Below are 21,535 nucleotides of genomic sequence, written 5' to 3'. Positions count from 1 at the left end.
TAAATTTTAGGTTATGGGTTCCTCACACGAGTATTATGATATTTACGTCCATGAAATCTAAAAGATTGTAAACCCCTACTCTACAAGACTGACATGTCCCGAGAATTAAACTTGACTTTAATATTCAAAAAAGAGCAGTTAATTTCGTAATGCAGTTTTATTAACAATGAAGCATTAGACTACTAACGCTACTATTGCTTAAGTTAAAGCGTCAAGAAAAGTGCATTCAGAAAGTTATTGAATACTGAAGTTACACTGTATTTTTTTTTTTTTTTTTTTTTTTTTATTATTTGTAACAGTAATTCTTATGAAAAAGTTTAGTTTCACAAGATTAACAACGTCCAACCAACTCTTTAGCAAGCACATGTAGCCTTAACACACTAACACATTTTGGAGCTGATTATGGAAGGGAAAGTGTAAAAATCAGTTCAGACTTAACTATTATATAATTACTATCAGGACGACCATGTTCTCTCCATTATTTCTTAATCATATTGCTGATATACTGAGAGACCTGATGCGTTTTAGTGCATCATCTGTGGCTAAAACTAGCTAGCTGTCGTCAAATATCATCAGATAAGTGTCTTATGAAGTGAACTGAGCTCTGACAACTCCATCTACAGTTTAGTTAACTGTACTCGAACTCAAGTAATAATATGCGATTATATATACGAAGTTAAACAGCTAATAATGGGACATACCTCTTGTTTTTCCCTGCCATGCTGGATAAGAAACGTGCACACAGGGACGCAATACCCACAATGCACCGCTTGCGAGAGCTCAGCTGAGTTGATCTTTTGTTTAACGTTGCGTTAAACGCAAAACAATACCGAAAACTCACTTTTTTTTTTTAACTAAATGACAGGACACTAGTCTACGTTTTTGCTTGCTTATGTTTTTGGTCGTATTATTATAAACAGATTATTTGCCTCTTCATAATAGGTGATAGAATTAGGGTGGGATTTATTTTAGCCCAAATGCAGAATGTTTCCAGCCACGACTTTAACAGTCGCAAATACATAAAATAACCAAATATATGCAATCCACCGAGGTCTCCAACCACAGAGGCCGGTAGGCAAAGCACAATTACACACCCCCATAATCATTTAGGACCGTGTTAAAGGATTAGTCCACTTTCAAATTAAAATTTCCTGATAATTTACTCACCCCCATATCATCCAAGATGTTCATGTCTTTCTTTCTTCAGTCGAAAAGAAATTAAGGTTTTTGATGAAAACATTCCAGGATTTTTCTCCTTATAGTGGACTTCAATGGACTCCAAACGGTTGAAGGTCAAAATTACAGTTTCAGTGCAGCTTCAAAGAGCTCTATGCGATCCCAGACAGGTCTTATCTAACGAAACAATCTTATCTAAAAATTTTTTTAAATTATATACGTTTTAACCATAAACGCTTGTCTTGAACTAGCTCTCTTCTTCTTCTCTATTAGAATTCCGGCAGTATAGACACTGCTAAGTGTATTACTGCCCTCCACAGGTCTAAGTTTGAACTAATTGTTATATACTTGCACAAGCATATTGTATTTGAGAATTTAGTTCAAACTTTGACCTGTGGAGGGCAGTAATACACTTAGCAGTGTCTACACTGCCAGAATTCTAATAGAGAAGAAGAAGAAGAGAGTTAGTTCAAGACGAGCGTTTATGGTTAAAACTTATATAATTAAAAAATGTTTTTTAGAAAATGACCGATCGTTTCGCTAGATAAGATCTGTATTCCTCATCTGGGATCGCGTAGAGCTCTTTGAAGCTGCACTGAAACTGTAATTTTCACCTTCAACCGTTTGGAGTCCATTGAAGTCCACTATAAGGAGAAAAATCCTGGAATGTTTTCATCAAAAACCTTAATTTCTTTTCGACTGAAGAAAGAAAGACATAGACATCTTGGATGACATGGGGGTGAGTAAATTATCAGGGAATTTTAGTTTGAAAGTGAACTAATCCTTTAAAACAAAGCCCAGTCACATTTGTGGTGGGCGTGGCATGTTCAACAGAATATTATTTTTTGTTAGTAGTGCAGACCAGAGCTGAGAGACAGACGTCTGTTTTGATGCGACATGTGATGTAGCATGTCAACTCACCACGTACGGCTAAATAAATCAACACATGCATCAAAATTAATCATAATACACGGACAAAACTGGAGAGAGCGCTACACAGAAAGAAACGAGTCTTGTCAATCAGACACAGACGACGGCAGGTGAGCTTAGATTCTGATCTCATCCAGACCGAATTGCAACTTATCTGACAATGACAGCAACGTTTATTTATTGATGACTTTATTTTTTAGTTAATACAAAAACACACGATGTGCAAACGCATGTTCACCGTCTCAGAGCTGCAGTGTTATGAAATAGCATATCGCATTGATGTGCTCTTTGTTCAGGCAGACACGTTTGCCAATTGATTCAAGTAAAAGCTTGTGCATTGAACATTGATCATTTCTTTGTGTCTGATGCTGTCGCTTAAAGCGTTTGAAATGTGTTATGAGGGCTGAATGGTGTTTTTCGTCTGTCAGCTGTCAGTGCTACTGCCTGCACTGTAAAATCCCCTCTGAACAAAGGCAATATGAGATCAGCTACCAAGCGAGTCTAGTTGTACCGTTTAATAAGGCAACACATTATTCTGTTGTATGAGTTCATTTGTTGTTATTGTATGTACATGGACAGCAGGCAGTTATTTCCAATACATGCACACAATGAGTTTTTCCATTTCCAATTCTTGAACGAATCGTTCATTTGAGTCGGATCTTTTCAATGAATCGATTTTCAATGTATGAACTATTTGAATCCTACTGAATCGTTTCTCGCGTCAGAAACTCTGGAAACCCTCTCTTTCGGAGATGTCGGATTAGTAATAACTGCTGATTGAGCTGATAAGAGCATATGAAAGAGTCTATATTAATTATAGTGAAAGAACTGTAAAATATTTAAAATTAGTTTTTTTTTTTTAAGTAATGTATGCCTACATATGTTTTATTGAAATGTAATATGCCCCACTGGGATGTCAGGGACCACGTGGAACGTAATTACGTCATGACGCAAAATAATAGCTGAAATGTTTTGTAACGAACTGTTCGAAGGAACCGATTCGCGGGAATGAGTCGGACTTTCCATCACTAGCGAACTGTTATTAAGGAGGTGTGATTTGAGAATTGTTATGTAGCTTTTAAACAATGTAGAGGGAGTGTTATCAAATTGATAACCTCGACTATATCTTGTTCAGTATTATTTTGGATGTAAGCAGTTTAATCTGAGCCTCGATTAAGAGCCAGACAAATGGAAAAACAAACATCCGGCGCGACCTTAAAATGTGACGTCAGTGACTAGCACTCATGCGGCTTTCATTTACGTCAACAACACACAATCTCCCAAACTGAGGCTTTATGCATTTTTCATATGGACTGTGATGTTTATCCGCTGCTCTCTAGGATTCAGTCCAAAATATTCTTCATAAAGCAGGCAAACGAAACAAAAGGAAAAGGCGTCCATCAGTTCAGGTAGTGCTGGTTATGCTCAGTGTTATTCTGTTGGATGTATTGTATTGAACAGAGGAGGAGGGGTGAGAGATGCTCTGTCTGGATGGCACACAGTGTGCTGAGTCAGATTTAATGATACTGGGGATGTTTGTATGGATTGTCTTTAGCTGTATGACTGTAGTTTGCAAGAGGAAAAATGCTATTTCTATTTACTGAATAACCGGTCCTCGCATTTCTGCCAAATACCACTACAGCTATTGCTAGTACTGTACAGTCCTGAAGCTTTCAGAAACCTTCTGTCAGATTAATATTATTCATTTATTTTATTTTATTTTATTTGAGCAAGTTACAATAATATATTGTCTATAATAGGTGCCTTTCATGACACTCAAGGACACCTTACAAGCATAAAAAAAGCACATATCAACATAAAATATAAAGGCCCTCAGCGTGGCCTAAAAAAACACAACATATACAGTAAGATGGGTACATAAATACAATCACATTAAAGCCTGTCTAAAAAGATGAGTTTTAAGATGAGATTTAAAAACAAGAAAAAAACTTACTTAAAATTTTCGGATATCCTGTGGAAGTGACTTGGTGAGATGAGTAACTAAAAGCTCTCGAACCCATGGAAGTCATGTGGATAAGAGACAGAACAAGAGTGAGTGCAGAAGAAGATCTAAGAGTATATATATAAATTATTGAGTGCCTTATAGGTAAGCAGAAAAACCTTACAATCAATACTGTATTTAACTAAATGCAAGTGCAGATGTTTGAAAACATGTTAATTCGAAGGAGTTCTGGAAATGAAACATGCAGCTGGGTTCTGCACTAACTGAAGTTTGTGAAGAAGCTTACCACAGTCATTGCTTGGAAAAAAACATCATAATACAACTTTTATTCAACAGCAATGCTGGAGTTTCTCAATTTGTTACTGCTTTGAGAGGCAGGCATCTACAGTAACTCTATCCTGAGTGCCTACCAAACTACAAATAACTAGTGTCAACAGTTTCATCTGTTCTGCATGTTTAAACAGTTAGTGACCTCAGGTTTCAGACCACAGCGTTTGCTTTGTATAACTAAAGGATTTATGCATCTGAAACCCCATAGCCATTTTGTGGGCAGCCACACCACTGCTGGCTGTAATACTGAGCCTATGGCTCTTTTCATTCTCTTTCACCTGTCGTCTGTTATTTGGAGTAACATAAGTAATGCTTTAGAGTTGGAGTGGTATTGTTAGGAAAACAACAAAACATCCCATTGCTGAATGCTTTATTTGATTTAAAACTGTATACACCTCAACATCTAATAGAAGAGGTGGCATCTTGTAATCCCACCTTTGTCAACTGGATTGCTATTTATCGCCCTCCTTTAAATTGTCTCTCACAGCTCCATCCAATCTTCCCACTCAAAATGAAGTGTATGACAGATAGCAGCACGTTTCCGTGGGCACCGTGGTTTCTATAGTGATGCTTTTGATGGAGAATTGAATGTGTGCAGCTGGCTGGCCAACGCATCACGACATGTCCTGGTCCAACCTTTCCATACCATTTGTCCTTTCATCTGGAACACAGTTTCATTTTTAAAATCAACCAGCCGGTTTATTTATGCAGCTAGTGTGCCAGAGTCTTTATGTGTGCGAGAGACCAAATTTAAAAAGCTTTTGAGGCCTCGGGCCAGTGAGAGAAGGCCACCGACTATTGAGGAGCAAACCGTATGTAGCTGTAAGCTATAAAATGAGTGGGAATTTGTGAAGGGATCATTTTCATGATATTTAATGCTTGAGCGCTTCGGTCTGGCTCGCTTCTCCCATTATGATTCTGTACTCGTTGTTCAAAATGCCTTAAAGCAACCATTATGCTGTATGGGAAGGAAATGTGAACCAAGAAAGCACAAATTAAAATGGATTTACAGCCTGGTGAATAACGCAGAGATTGTTAGAGGTAATGCACAGACGTTAAACATGACATTAATTAATAATTAGCAATAGTTTTAACGAGAGTTCCTAAATTTCCTGTCTTGTCTCCTCAAACCCTATTTACCTCAATTGTTTTATATTATCTATCATTTCAATTTGATAATATCATTCACAATCCTTCATGAGATTGTAGTTCTTTCCCTCATTGAAGTCGTTAAGTACATTCTTGTACCTTTTTGTATTTTTTTCAGATTTTTAAATCCTTTTTTGCTTCAAATCTAATGTTATGTTGGTTGGTTTGGTTCAAGGCTTATAACTCTTTAACTAAGACTTTTTTTTTATAAAAATCTTATGGGACAAATGAATGGAAAAAATACTTCCAGAATCAAGACCATTGAAAAAGTGGGTGGGCACTGTTGCACTCTATTAGGGGCGGGACATTCTTATTTTAGAGAGCATTTGATTGGACAAAACTCTGTATAGTGCAGGATGAGTCATCAATATTTTTGGACTTTTTTTTCTGAAGAGGAAGAATATAGATTTTAAGTGTGTCTAACTGTTAAAGAGTATTTTGACATTTTGCCACAAAACCCAATTTTTGACTTCATAGGGTGTGTTTCTCTCTTCCTGTAGAGTCCTAGAGTGAGGCCCAGGCTCCAGCAGGCCTTGGAGAGCACCGGCATGATGGAAGGGGGTATGCAGCTGCTGAACCGGGATGGCCACAGCATCTCACACAACTCCAAGCGCCACTACCATGACTCCTTTGTGTCCATGAACCGCATGCGGCAGCGTGGCCTGCTCTGCGACATTGTGCTTCATGTGGCCAACAAGGAGATCAAGGCACACAAGGTGGTGCTGGCCTCCTGCAGTCCATACTTCCACGCCATGTTTACAAGTAGGTCTGCCATTTTACAAATGAAAATGGTGAAAGTGGTTCAATCCAATATGCCTCAAAAGCCTCGTTTTCACTTCAGGAACTTTCCCCAGGAGCTAGGGACTTTGGGGTGGTACGACCACAGGGACCAGTGTCTAAATGAAGTTCCGGGTAAAAATTTCCCCCTGCTTGCGATAGTGTTGTCAAAAGTACCAACTTTGGTACCAGGTCGGTACTGAAATTTTAAAAATGTAACGCTTTGAGCACTGTTGAGCGGATTCGTAAACATCTCTGATTGGCAATTGTGTTCACACGCTTATCAGATATGTCTGTGATTGGCTACAATGATCAACGCTTCAAAAACATGTTGTAAATAGTCATCAATGACGCTCTTCATCGAGCGCTTACTCAGATACACACGAGAGCATTTGAAAACAGGCGTCTATCAGTGGACCGATCCACTGATAGACGCCTGCTTTCAAAACGCTTTCAAATTCAAACACTTCCGTGTGCTTTCAAACGCTCCCCGTGCCTTGATCATTGTAGCCAATCACAGACATATCTGATGAGTGCGTGAACACAAAGGCCAATCAGAGGTGTTTATGAATCTGCTCAACAGCGCTCAAAGCGTCACATTCTTAAAATGTATGTACCAACTTGGTATCACGGTCGGTACTTTTGACAACATTAGCTCACGAGGTAGTACTTTTTCAAAGGTTAGGAATTTTCGGGGGTGGGACTTGGGCGCTGAACATGCTGATTGGTTGAGTTCATGCAGCATGTTGATTGCAGCATTTTATTTCAACCACCATTTTTAAAAGTCTGCTGTGCAATTTGCTATTCGAATCAACAAAAAATACGACCGATGGAACTATGATGAGGTTGAGGCTTTATTAAGCTTATATGCGGAGGATGAAATCCAGCGGGAACCGTAAAGTCGCCCGCAGTCCTACGTCACCAGACTAATTTGCCTAATTTTCACGGTACTTTAGACCACGATGGAAACGCAGACAGCAACAGGTCTGGGGGAAAAAAAGTTCCTGGGACAAATTGTTCCGGGTAATTTCGGTGGAAACTGTTTTTTTTTTTTTTTTTTTTTTTTTTGTCTGGTAATGTTATTTTATTTTTTAAAAGTTTAATTTCTGCGTATATTAACTGTATTTATTTATTTGGGAAATCAAGAGTACGCTACCATATAGATAGTTTCAAAGCTAACACACATGAACTAAAAGGCGCAAAAACACTTTTGACTTCACATGGTCTTTAAGGTGTATTGTGTATTGTGTAGTGTTTATTTCCTATGTACATTACCTCAGCTTCCGTTTCAAGCTTTTCCTTCCTTCCTGCCTTTTGTCATCATCTAATGTTTGCCATGCTTTATTCTCTTCCCTGTCCTGGTCTCAGGTCAGCAGGTGCCTGGTTTTTCCTATTGCTCGTCAGCCCCGCTGCACCTCAGACTAGAGTGTGATGGTATGAGTCAGGACAGTGTGGGCTTTTCAGAGCCATGACTATTCTGAATTTACCATACACTAGATCTACTTACAACACACTGATTTAAACTCCATTACACATATAAAAACTTACAACTAAATTGTACTAACATTGAGTGTGCTGCATTTTTCTTACAGGTAATTCTAATTCAAAATTATTTTTCATATTTTCTCTAAATGTCTGCCAACAGTATGATGAAAATAATGTCCAAATAGAAATAAGTGGTTAAGATTATAGATGTAAAAACACAAAAGAAGATATGATCTTTCCTTTCATAAAATAACACTATGCAAACAGTTTAACTACAGATAGTCAAGAGGAAATGAAAAAGTTATTTGTGTAAACAGAGTACAAAATTTGTGCAAAAAAAAAAAGTTAGAAAATTGAATTTAAATGATCCAGCAATTTATTTTAGTGTGGAATGTTAATTTAACTGTTCAGTGTTGTCATGCGTTTCAAACTTATTTTTATTTTATTTTATTTGTACTTTATTTGTTTTAGTATGTATATTTAGTATAAATACTATTATAATATTTATTAATATTTTATTTTTATATTTTTATTTTTTATATATTTTTTTTTATATTTTAAATATTTCTTTTTATCTTTAATTTATTTTTTATTTCAGTTTTAGTATTTCAGTTAGTTGCCAAGGCGGCATTTCTAATTTTGATTTATGTTTCTATTTATTATTTTTTTTATTTTATTTCAGCTTTATTTTAATTAACAAGAACTATTTTTAATAGTTCTAGTTGACAGTAACTACACTGGTCTCAAGGGTCGTTCATTCATACAGTCATTTCCGGTGTCGTGAATGTCACAGAATGTTGACAATGCAACAAAATCAAGTTTGCAAATTTTATGCAGAAGTTTTAATGCAAATATAGTACAGACAGTGAACCACTGTCTGAGACAGTTAAATACAGCAGTCAAGTAGGAACGTCTGCTAGCATCCAACAGCACAGATACTCTGTGAACTCCAAGCAGATGTTCATCCCATTTGTGATCAGATTTCAAAAGCTATTGCCAGGGGAGCAGCACCGATAACTTTCTAATGGGAACATCCACTTTGACGAACAGTACTACCACCAGAGCTCGCTGTATATGTGAACAGGACATTACGGTATCGCCAAACCCCTTGAAAGCGGCCTAATTCTACCAGCGTTCTTCAAAAGCATCTATTGCACAGCTGTGTATGTTGTGACTGTGCAGATGAGATGTCAGAGAGCCGTCAGACCCACGTGACCCTGCATGACATTGACCCTCAGGCTCTGGAGCAGCTGGTGCAGTATGCCTACACTGCCGAAATCGTAGTAGGAGAAGGAAATGTGCAGGTACGTCGCCTTTAATGTCTTTTGAAGAGCAAACTGTGTATTCATGCTCACAATTACCTTGTATTAGGATGTAATATTGTTTGCTCTGTGAGGTACTGAGCATAGTGGTATGTTCAGATGGTTTGTGCACATACATTTTGCATCTTTGTAAATGCAGGTCTTCTATTTATGCTGTTTCAAAAGAACAAATGTATATGTGGCAGCTAGGTGTGTAACAATATATCGTGTCACAATATATCACAATATAAAAATGCAACAATCTGTATTGTGTATAGTTCACCCAAAATGAAAATTACTGTGTGAGGAAAAAATTCAAGCTTACAGAGTTTTAGTGTCAGTACTACATTAAACTACTATATATAATGTTGAATATAAGTAAGCAAGTAAGATTGAGACGTGACTTATTCACGATACAGCACTAGCCTCGAGTACCTTATTGCTTTTATAAAACGGTTACCACACAATACAGATATTAAAGCCAAAAATATGTATCAATTCAACTTTCATGAAGTAAACTTTCAAAAAAAGCCTTCCTTCCGCCGGAAAAAATAGTCCCTGACAGTGAACAGCAACAGAAGTTAAATTATTACGCTGTTAGATGGTGGCAAAGACTGTCTTTATGAGTGTGTCAGTCAGTAGCGAAGACTTTTACATTGAAAAGAAAAATTGTTGTGAACACGGAACAAGACGCAACTGACAAATGCTTTGACCAGCGCTGTCAGTCACAGGAAAACCCCTTAACTGTTAAAAGGACAAGATATTGCAGCGGACATTTAAACACATTTTTTACTATGAACATAGGACTGACCTGAAGGAAAATGCTAAATCTGAGTGCAGGTAATAAACTCGCTCACTCGATTTTTTTTCTCACAATACTCTTCTACATAATACAGTAAGCTTCAATGAACAATATCAATTGAGAACATATAGTTTACGTTGCTAAGGGTGTTGTGTAGTGATACACAGAACCGTTGGGTGAAGCGGTCATAGCCTTGTTTTATTGTGAATAAAACACAGCTATTGACCAATCAGAATCAAGGACAGGAACTAACCGTTTTATAATGTATAATAATGCAATGGGGGAATATTTGTGGGTTCTGATAATGCCAAATGTCTTATGTTACTAGTAAAAAGTGGCGTACATTATTTTAAATATGTCTAGTCAGTGACAGAGAGCAAGCATATCGTCTAAAATAATTCTGTATATTCAGCTTCAAAATCATTTTTATTCGGGTGTCACCATTGTCCTGTGCATTGAGTTACCAGCACCAAGTCCAAGCCTATTCATTTCCACACCCAATGTAATACCAAATTTAGCATTTTAATTACAAGTACATTTTTTGTTAACCTTTTACCATATGTCTTGGTGTATCACAATAATATCGTATCGTGAGTTCAGTATCGTGATATGTATCGAATCGTGACATGAGGGTATCATTACACCCCTAGTGGCAGCTAATTTACAAGAATTTGGCTCATTAGACTAAAGGTGCGGTCACATTAGCGAAATTTCAGAGCATTTTCAGCAAACTTTTGTCTGAAGAAAAGGTTCATTGTCTGTTGTCAATAGTGTAGCGATGTATAAAGCACCACTTACCCGGAAGTCACTTTCAAACCAAACAGCTTTCTCTTGTTTATCGTGACAATCTTGAACACGAACGAGATCTGCATCAGGAACGTTTTTGGCCTCATGCGAAACTCGTTATTGTGTGGATTCATGTTGAAATGCCTACAACATTTTGAGAGCAAAATTCAGTAAATGTGACCGCACCTTATGATGATGTTAAAGATTAATTTCTGAAAATGATTACTTCTTCATTCTTACTTCTTCTGCTTTACTCGAGCAGACCTTGTTGCCAGCAGCTAGTCTCCTGCAGCTCAACGGAGTGAGAGATGCCTGCTGCAAATTCCTCCTCAGCCAACTGGACCCCTCAAACTGCCTGGGCATCCGTGGTTTTGCAGACACTCACTCCTGCAGCGACCTTCTCAAGTCAGCCCATAAGTACGTCCTACAGCACTTTGTAGAGGTCTCGAAGACTGAGGAGTTTATGCTTCTACCTCTCAAACAGGTGAGTGATCTGCTTTGTAGTTAATGTAGTGAAATAGTAGTAAGGTAGTTAAAGATATAGTTCACACAAACATGAAAATTATTCATTGTTTTCAGTGTTATTTTAGTATTTTGTCATTTTTATTCTATTTAAATTATATATTTTTAAGTTTTAGTAGTTTAGTGATTTAGTACTTTGCCACAGCAACATTTTTCCCTACTTTCTTCTATGAAACACAAAATTTTTTTTTTTTAGGTAAAACACAATGGTGAATGAGAACTGGGGTTGTTAAGCTCCAAAATGACAAAAAAAAACCCACCATGAAAGTACATATGATAGCTTTGTGTGAAGAACAGACTGAATTGCCCGTGGTCATAAAAAATTCAAACTGTAAGAAACTCTGATCTGAGAGGGATTTTAAGAATAGATTTATTCAGGATGTAAAAATAGGGGTGTAAAGTGTACCCGTTAAATGATGCATGGGGTGTGCTGGGGAGTTGAGCCATAACAATCCTTGAGGGGAAAAATGGTTTTGGCTACGGATGTCTAATTATATACATATGTCACTGACACCACTTCCTGTCACATTGGCCTTGAGCTTTTTAAAAACAGAATCTCTTGATCCGGCCTCTTCTCCTCTCTGTCGTCTGGGAAATCTTGATTCTTTTGACTTAGTCTGAGGAAAGAATGTACTATTTCGACCTTCTCTGCAGGAAGGCTGGTCACATCCTGGCTTTTAATTCGTCCCCTCACCCTACTCAAAGAAAAACACAACTTTCCCAAGGTCTGGACAAAGCTGTCCATTAGCATTCCCATTAAAGGCACAATATGTAAGATTTTTTCAGTAAAATATCAAGAAACAACTAGGCCAGTGTTATATATGTTGAGTACTTACAATATCCCAAATGTTTCCAACTATTTGTAAATCGTGAGAAAAATCGCGAATTCAACCAAGGATGTGGGACGTGTCCGGGAGTCGCCTGTCAATGGCGTCATATCCGCGTTACCCTCTGTTTCCGGTTTTATTTTGTAGAAACCATGTAAACACCAAAAACGCTTTAATATATTATATGTTTTATTAGACAAGGGAACAACTGTTTGGTTATGACAGAAAATGAATTATTGTTATATAGCTCAACACATTTAGTCTTATTTTTTAAATCTAGTTTTCTTGATTTTCCGAGAGTACCATGCTTTTACCATGCCTCAGAGAAAAGCACTATTTTGTCAAGTAGCTAACAGCATAATCAGATGCAGCTTTATTTTTAGTAACAGTAATACAGCATTTTCTCCATCATACAATACGTATTAAAAAAAAAAAATTGTCTCAAGTGTCTCACAGCAGCCGCCGAGCAAACGCACAGAGTAACGTTATAACATCATTTTCAACACACTCAAATGTATCTATTAAGATAAAAAGAGCTGCGTTACCTCATACACTTCCCCGGAAGAAGCGAAAGCAGCGACTGTGGCATAATAAAAGTTCCACTGCTCGCGAGGTGTGTGTCGCGTTCGTCTCTCATTAGCAATCGCTCAAGCGGCCTCGTTCAGCTCCAACATCACTCGGCCCTGCGCTGCTTCATACTACAGTAATGTTAATAATCTCATCCATGAACGTGATTTCTGGCCGAGTCCCATCCCTATTCTTTTCCACTGGCTGTGAGGTGAAGACGACATCTCCCATAAATCAGCGCTCAATCTCGGCGTCATCAAGTTACGCTTTTGTTTTGAATAGGCGACCTCTAGCGGAGAAAATCTATATATTGCAGCTTTAATCTCAATGGCAGTTCTCAGCTGGCGCAGAGTTTCTCTGAAGCATGTGGTTCAAATTCTGACATCTTTGCTCATGGGCATTATGGGAACAGAAGTATTTAATCACCAGAGCTATAAAAGCAAAGTGACTAGTAACTACCTTAAACTGTGTCAAAGGAAGCATGCATGGAAATATGCAAATTATGTTTTTAAGATCCCTCTAAAAATGTAATTTTTTAATTTTATATATATATCTTTATATTTAACATACATAATATACTACCATATAAAAGATATAGCCTATATTTTTAAAGTGCCCCTATTTTGCTATTTTAAATGTTCCTAATTTTGCTTTGGAGGTCTCCTACGATATGTATCCAAGGTCAAAAAGCACTTTAATACACATTGCACATCACCTAATTTCTCAAAGAGTCTAAAAACAGTTCAATTAATTTTATTTTATTCAGCAAGGACGCATTAGATTAATAAAAAGTGGCAAAACGGATATTTATAATGTTAGAAAAAATTTCTGTTTCAAATAATAATACAATAAAAAGATAATTATCTTGCAACTTTTGTTTATAACTTTTGTTTTAAATTTGAATAATATTTCATAATATTACTTTTGTAATATTATGTATTTTTTTATTTTTTCAAATAAATGCATTGGTGAGCACAAGAGACTTGAAAATCCTACCGACCCCAAAAATTTTGAATGGTAGTGTACATATTATATATTTTATATATTATTATTATTATTATTATTATATATCCCTAAAAAATATAATTGCAATATTTGCATATTATATATCACTTGAATGGCTGTGAATGGAAAGAGATGTTTTTTTGACCCCCGATGATATAGTTAGAGCATCTATCAGCAGGAGCTAACTGGACCATGCCAATCAGCCAAACTTTGAACTTTTCTTCGACTCACCAAAGCTAAAATGTCAGCATGCATTGCACCGCGGTGACACTGATATAAGTGCTCTCTGCATCAGCACTTCAATACACTGTCAATCATCCGCTCGAATATGTGGTGACAACGGCACGTCAGTGAGAAGCTGAGACAGCTAATCAGCAGAAAGCCCTGCTCTCATACGACACTAATTTCATCAGCTCTAATCCGCTCTCCTCATAGAAGAGCATTCTTTTGAATATTCGGAGTGCTGCTGGTATTAATGTCCCTGTGTTTTGAAAAGTTGCGTGATTCCATGAAATCCCCCTGCTGTTCAGACGCTGATTAGAGAAGACCATTAGCAAGGACTTGCTGATGATATAGACTGCTATTCCCTCTCTGTCTGTGATTCTCTCTCACTCTTAACAGCTGTTGCAGGCTAGAGGCTCCCATTGGCCCCATATTTAACCCACAAGACCTGGGAAATGCTTGTAGTCATGTTAACTGTGCCCTTTGCCCCAAATAAACAAACAATCTGTGACGGGAACACTGCAAAGGCTGTTGTAGTGCCTCTGAGTGTGTAGATTAAAAATGATGGTGTGATGGTATTACATTTGTCCTTAGCAGCTGGTCATTTGGGTTGTAATTCTTAAAACCTGTGTCCATGTATGAGCTGGTGTTTGGGCATTAGCTAAAGTCTCTATATCACGTATCACATCACACACAAACACACACAAAAATGTAATGTGTGCAGTTTCTTTATCACTAACAGCAGCTAATGGAATTGCAAAAATAATGGTTATGGTTTCCCAGACACTGTTATCACTTCTTCCACCCCCACCTCCCCATCTGCCATTGTTCAATCTGAAACTCACTCAGCACTATTGGTTGACCCAGAAGTTGAAATGTTTACATGAAGTTGGCAAACACAGCAATGTTTTGAACACAAGTCAATTGCCACTATAACTAGTCTCTTGTTTACTTTTTTTTTTTTTTTTTTTTTTTTTTTTTTTTTTTGTAAAAAAATAAAATAAAAAGATTTAGAATCTGCAGAATGGATTTAAACCAGGTAAGATGTGTTAAATGGAGTAGTATACTACACTGCCCGGCCAAAAGAAAAGTTGCTGTTTGGATTTTAATAGGCAAATACTTAAGAGTCTATGGATGGATCATTATTACAGTGATTATTATGTTTCTAGCATGTTATATGTTTGGCAACGGTACTTTTAACCCTAAAAGATGGAGTGTGTAGCTTTTCATTTCTTAAACAACCATGTATTAAAGGATTAGTTCACTTTCAAATAAAATTTTCCTGATAATTTACTCACCCCCATGTCATCCAAGATGTTCATGTCTTTCTTTCTTCAGTCGAAAAGAAATTAAGGTTTTTTATGAAAACATTCCAGGATTATTCTCCTTATAATGGACGTCAGTGGCCTCCAAACAGCTGAAGGTCACAATTATAGTTTCAGTGCAGCTTCAAAGGGCTTTAAACGATACCAGACGAGGAATAAGGGTCTTATCTAGCGAAACGATTGGTCATTTTCGAAAAAAATGTAAATGTATATGCTTTATATAAACAAATGGTCGCCTTCCAAGTGCTTCCGCCAAAACCGTACTTTCGTATTCTTCAAAAAGCTTACGCTGTATGTCCTATGCCTTCCCTATTCTACTTAAGGAACAAACGCAGCTCCAGTTACATTTTTTTCATAAGTAGAATAGGGAAGGCGTAGGTAATAAATGTTATTTCCATCAAGAGGTGCATCAATTTTTGGACAAGATCTTGTATTGACAATGCAAGAGGTGAGCACTCTGTAAAGTCTACTCCAGCACATCCCAAAGACTTTCAATGAAATTAAGGTCTGGACTCTGAGGTGACAATTCATGTGTGAAAATGATTCTTCATGCTCTCTGAACCATTCTTTCACAATTTTAACCCTGGTGAATCTTGACATTGTCATCCTGGAATATGGCCATGATGTGTCTTCCTACATGTTTGTTTAAGAAATGAAAAGCTACACACTCCATCTTTAAGGTTTAAAAGAACCGTTGCCAAACATAAAACATGCAAGAAACATAATAATCACTATAATAATGATCCATTCATAGACTCTGTTTAGTATTTGCCTATTAAAATCCAAACAGTGACTTTTTTTTTGGCCGGGCAGTGTATTGTTATTATTAAGTATTAATAATTATAATATTAAAATACAATTTTTATGTTTGTATTGCAGTTCAAATGTTTGGGGTCAGTAAGATTATTATTACTATTTTTTTTTTTAAGAAAATAATACTTTGATTCAGAAAGAATTCATCAAAGAATAATGAAAAAATGCCACGGTTTCCACAAAAATATTAAGCAGCACAACTGTTTTCTGCATTTAATATTAAGAAGAAATGTTTAATGTTGAGCACCAAATCAGTATATTAGAATGATTTTTGAAGGATCATGTAACACTGAAGACTGAAGTAATATTTAACATAATATTTCATAATATTACTGTTTTGACTGTATTTTTGATCAAATAAATGCTGCATTGGTGAGCCTAAGAAACGTTTGTATGGTAGTATATACATGTATTTATAAAATATATTTTCAATTTATTTTTTATGAATACACCAACAGAGATCTGTTTTTGACATTATAATGTGTCACAACTGAGCACATCTGTACCGTGCAATATATTACATAAGATTGTTGCACAATCTCTCAACAATTGCATTTAAATGCACTTCCTTCAGACTAAAACAAATTTGTCTTTTCAAAATGTTATGTAGACACTTTAGTCTGACTGAAACCATAATCCTTTAGTTTTAAAGATCAGTTATGAACCCTTTCTTGTGATTTCTGCAGGTGCTGGATCTGATCTCCAGTGATAACCTGAATGTCCCATCAGAGGAGGAGGTGTACAGGGCTGTGTTGAGCTGGGTCAAGCATGACATTGACGGGCGGAGGCAACACGTGCCCCGGGTGGGTGTGATTCCTCCTGTCAAACTGCGCTTTTAGCAACATCAGAGTAAATTACAGGATTAGGGTTTATAAAGGATTATGTCTCTGCAACTCGATACTTGTTTCTCTATTCCCTTCCTTTGTATTCTCTGATCCTTTTTACACACACACGTCTTACCTCTCGCTCTCCGTCCATTTCTCTCTTCAGCTGATGAAGTGTGTACGTCTGCCCCTGCTGACACGAGACTTCCTGATGAGTAATGTGGATACAGAGCTGCTGGTGCGTCACCACTCCGAGTGCAAAGACCTGCTGATCGAGGCACTGAAGTATCATCTGATGCCTGAGCAGAGGGGTGTGCTCAGTAACAGCCGCACCCGACCGCGTCGCTGCGAGGGAGCCAGTCCGGTCCTCTTCGCCGTAGGTCTGTAAATGAGGGCCAGAGCATGTAGAAACACGTGCACAAATGTCTATGTGATGTTGGATTGATTTAAATGTATGTCTTTCAGGTGGGGGCAGTCTTTTTGCTATTCATGGAGACTGCGAGGCCTATGACACCAGGACTGACCGCTGGCACATGGTTGCTTCTATGTCAACGCGGCGGGCACGAGTCGGAGTGGCTGCTATCGGAAACAAGCTCTATGCTGTGGGCGGGTATGCAGACCCTAAAGCCTCATCTTTGTCAAAGATCAGCTGCTTTTTTCTTTTATAACACCAAACTAAAGTGACCGAGACCCTTGTGTTTTAGGCACCTTTTGAAAATTCAGAGTTTTGTGGCACCAATGTGAACGTCTCAGCTGCTTTAGAATAAAAATGGTCAAACTTGAGATTTACTAGTTTTTTTTTTTTGTTTTGTTTTTTTTTTAAACCCTGGAATAATTTTGCCCAATTTTCTCAATTTTGAATTTTATTTCATAATTTTGTATTTTTATCTTATAATAATCTCATAATCATGACTTTTTATATATAATTATATCTTAATATCTTGTAATTTTGACTTTTGTCATGATTACTTTTTATCATATAATTTTGACTTTGTCATAATTTCAATGTTTTATCTCTTAAATATAACCTTGTTTGCAAAAAAAATTTGTCATAATTGCTTTCCATAGAAACTAGATTTTTTTTTTTTTTTTTTAGCTAGCCAATAAAATCAAAAACATCCTGAAAAGTTGAAAGTTGAACAGTCTTTAACTTTATACAGCATATTAAAAATGTGGTGCTCATGACGCAAGATGCTGAAAAAACAGCAAGATGTCACAGCAACCAAAGACACATAAATGTAAATATATATGATTAAAAAAATAGTAGAGGTGTAACAATACACTCACGTCATGATACTATCGTGATTCTGAACTCACGGTACAATACTATCGCGATACTTTAAGCCAAAATAAAGAAGCGTTTTTTTTAATTATTATTATTATTACTTCTAAAACAAATGGTAAAAAGTTAACAAAAATGCACTGTTGATGAAAGTGCTAAATTTGGTATTACGGGGTGGACTTAAATAGGCTTGGACACAGGGCAATGGTGACACCAGAATATGGCATTATCAGGACCCACAAATATTCCCCCATTACATTATTATACATTATATTCAACATTATATAGTAGTTTCTCACACAGTACAATTGCACTTTCAATGCACTTGCATGAAAAGAATAAACCATTTAAAATGCTTTGAATTGTCATACTACTAAAACAACAACAACAACTCAATATGGTGATTTAAATGTTTGAGCTTTCACTTTGAGGAGTGCCGCTGCAGCGCGTGCGCTTCAGATCAATGCAGTCAATCACAGTTCTAATCACAAAGCATGTCAAAATGACTATTTCCAAACTTTAAAGGGTTAGTTCATCCAAAAATTAAAAATAAGAAAAGAAATCTCTCAAGTGTCATAAAAAATATCTTCATTTGTGTTTGGAATAATATCGTTGCATTTTACATCGCAATATTTTGATATAATGACATATCGTTAAACACCTAAAAAAAAATAGCACAGATTTGATTTATTACATTACAAAGGGTACAGAATGTACAGAAAGCTATATTGTTTCCTTTAGATTACCCTACTGAGGCAATCAAGAAGTTACCTAAGATTAGTTAGGAAATGTGTCATAAATTTCTGTGAATGATGACGGTCTTGTCTTTGTATTAATTGCATCTTTATCATGCAAGTAAAGACATGCATGAAAGATCTTTTTTGTCTTTTCCCAAACCAGGTATGATGGCACCTCTGATTTGGCTACTGTAGAGTCATATGATCCAGTAACCAATGTGTGGCAACCTGAAGTGTCAATGGGAACGAGGAGGAGCTGTTTAGGTGTGGCGGTTCTGCATGGGTTGCTATATGCAGCAGGAGGATATGATGGTGCTTCCTGTCTCAACAGGTATACTGTTCGTTCAAATAAATATGAAAAGCCTAAAAAATAATGATTAAAAAAAAATATATAAAACAGCAATGATTGTTAATCTAAGATCAGTTAAAGCTCTGGAAATTTATGTGAAATTATCTATAATTTAATATTTAGAAAGTAATATAAATATATTTGTAATAATACAAAAAAAAAAAATTTAATATACACATTTTAAAATATATATATATATATAACTGCATTAATAGCATAATACTTTGGAAGTAAGTTGATGATATGCAAGAAGAATTTCTCTTTTTTTAATTTTTTTTTTATTACGTAATCGTCAAATAATCTGAAAATTCTCTCTCTCTCTTTGTTTTTTGTCTTCAGTGCAGAGAGGTATGACCCTCTGACCAGTACCTGGACCTCCATTGCTGCCATGAGCACCAGGAGGAGATATGTTAGAGTGGCCACATTAGGTAAAAAATATATAATTCTGATGTAATAATATGACTTAATGTAATGTAAATGTAAACTATTGTCCTCACATACATCTTAGCCAGTTGAAATGGTTAATGTCCTCCGTGGTTGCTCTAAACTGCAAACATGAACTTGTTTCACATATTCCTTCTATTAGATGGCAGTTTGTATGCTGTCGGTGGGTACGACAGCTCCTCACACTTAGCCACAGTAGAAAAATACGACCCTCAGGTATGTGACACATTTCTATCTGACATGTTGAAAACGTTTCCAAAGTGTGTTTTATGTTTTCTCTCCATGGATAAATAAATGACTGAAGATGTCATTATATTTTTCAGAGTAATGCCTGGACTGCCATTGCCAACATGCTGAGCAGGAGGAGCAGTGCAGGGGTGGCTGTACTGGAAGGCATGCTTTATGTTGCGGGGGGCAATGACGGTACCAGCTGCCTAAATTCAGTGGAACGGTACAATCCAAAAACCAACACCTGGGAGGGAGTGGCTCCCATGAACATCCGCAGGTTCGAAAATGAAAGTTCACCCAAAAATTTTAATTCTGCCATCATTTACTCACCATCATGTATGAATTTCTCTCTTCTGCAGATCACAAAAGGAGATATTTTGGAAGTGGGTTTTTTTTTTTTTTTTTTTGGTCCATGCAATGAAAGTCACTGGGGTCCATTGGGCTTGTTTTGGACCCCATTGACTTTCATTAGCTATGTTTCCATTCAAGTTGCAAATTTAACTTATGCAACAAAATGGGAATATCGCATAAAACATTTGCGAATAAAGCACCATTTCCATTCCATGTGTTTTAGAGAACAAAATTGCCACTTCCTGGCACAAAATATTTGTAATAAAAATGGAAGTTTCCGCAATCATGGAAGAAACTATGGCTCTTTTTTCCTCCATCATAAATGACTTGTGTCTCAGATCGCTCAGACGAAACACAGTAAACGCTGTCATGTTATCTTGCGTTTGGATGCCTGGTGTTTAGGAACGCAATCGCGCAATACTCTTCTGGGAGGGAATTAAAACAAATCATTCTGATGTCAGACTTTGGCTCATGCATTTCAGAATGATCAAACCAACATTTGAGATGCTGTGCAATAAAATTGGTCCGCTGGTTAGTCCGGTTATCCAATCACATCCACTGTTGAGGCAAAGTCACGTGAGGTTTTTGTTGCACATCGAGGGATTTATTCGGTAAATGTGTTTCCATCGTATTTTATTCGCATATCGTCTTAAAGGATTAAAAAATTATCCATCTCGATTGAGTGCACGAGTTATGTACATTTTTAGAATTCATGCGCATCTTTGTCAGTTCCATCCAGCATTTTTTTTAATACGATATCCTAAAATGCATATAAAATAGGTGGATGGAAGCATAGCCATTGTATGAACAAAAACAGCTGAAACATTATTCAAAATATTTCCTTTTGTGTTTCACAGAAGAAAGTCTCACAGGTTTGAAATGACAAAAAAAGTTATTTTTTGGTAAACTATCCAAGTCCAAAGAAATAATTCAGTTCCTAATAGACATTTTTTTTCTTCTCTTGATCTTCAGGAGCACCCATGACTTGGTCGCCATGGATGGCTGGTTATATGCGGTTGGAGGCAATGATGGCAGCTCTAGTCTCAATTCTATAGAAAAATACAACCCTCGTAGCAACAAGTGGGTGGCGGCGTCTTGCATGTTCACACGCCGTAGCAGCGTGGGAGTCGCTGTCCTGGAGCTCCTCAACTTTCCACCTCCGTCCTCTCCTACACTTTCCGTCTCCTCCACCAGTCTTTGACAAAGGGTAAAAACCCGGCTTAGCTCCAGCGGCCTGCCCTGCGTGGCAAAGAGGCGCAACTGCTCTGTTTGAGCACCAGATGAGGAGTGTTTCGTGGGCCACAGCGGCCTCCCTCTGCCTGGAGGAATACTGCAGCATT

The 21,535-nt window shown here is 37.0% G+C and overlaps 2 protein-coding genes across 6 annotated transcripts in view; one reads left to right on the top strand and one right to left on the bottom strand.

Annotated features, from left to right (window-relative positions):
- The window catches only part of noc2l (NOC2-like nucleolar associated transcriptional repressor), a 30,409-nt gene extending 29,031 nt beyond the window's left edge, over nucleotides 1-1,378 (bottom strand). The window contains exon 1 of one of the 2 annotated variants that reach the window (XM_051880352.1): nucleotides 1,168-1,378. In XM_051880352.1, coding sequence (XP_051736312.1) covers nucleotides 1,168-1,178 — 11 coding nt within the window. In that variant the 5' untranslated portion in view covers nucleotides 1,179-1,378. Of the gene's footprint in view, nucleotides 1-701; nucleotides 843-1,167 lie in introns of those variants that run through there. The other variant, XM_051880350.1, reaches the window with a different exon arrangement.
- A 280-nt stretch (nucleotides 1,379-1,658) lies between these two features.
- klhl17 (kelch-like family member 17) lies at nucleotides 1,659-21,417 on the top strand. Of its 4 annotated transcripts, none has more exons than XM_051880391.1 (13): nucleotides 1,659-1,915; nucleotides 6,049-6,310; nucleotides 7,694-7,759; nucleotides 8,993-9,114; nucleotides 10,962-11,183; nucleotides 16,667-16,783; nucleotides 16,971-17,184; nucleotides 17,270-17,414; nucleotides 18,987-19,154; nucleotides 19,512-19,600; nucleotides 19,759-19,832; nucleotides 19,940-20,121; nucleotides 21,168-21,417. In XM_051880391.1, the coding sequence occupies exons 1-13, from the start codon at nucleotides 1,910-1,912 to the stop codon at nucleotides 21,394-21,396; spliced, it is 1,896 nt and encodes a 631-aa protein (XP_051736351.1). In that variant the 5' UTR covers nucleotides 1,659-1,909; the 3' UTR covers nucleotides 21,397-21,417. The 4 variants fall into 4 exon arrangements, with proteins under 4 accessions (XP_051736351.1, XP_051736354.1, XP_051736353.1 ...); XM_051880393.1 differs by lacking the exon at nucleotides 1,659-1,915 and adding an exon at nucleotides 2,027-2,216; XM_051880392.1 differs by lacking the exon at nucleotides 1,659-1,915 and adding an exon at nucleotides 3,348-3,515.
- The last annotated feature ends 118 nt before the right edge of the window (nucleotides 21,418-21,535 follow it).

This window comes from Ctenopharyngodon idella, chromosome 22 (genome assembly GCF_019924925.1).
Source record: "Ctenopharyngodon idella isolate HZGC_01 chromosome 22, HZGC01, whole genome shotgun sequence".
Taxonomy (NCBI): Eukaryota; Metazoa; Chordata; class Actinopteri; order Cypriniformes; family Xenocyprididae; genus Ctenopharyngodon; species Ctenopharyngodon idella.
Note: the sequence above shows the minus strand (reverse complement) of the source record. Positions and strands in the feature narration are given on the sequence as shown.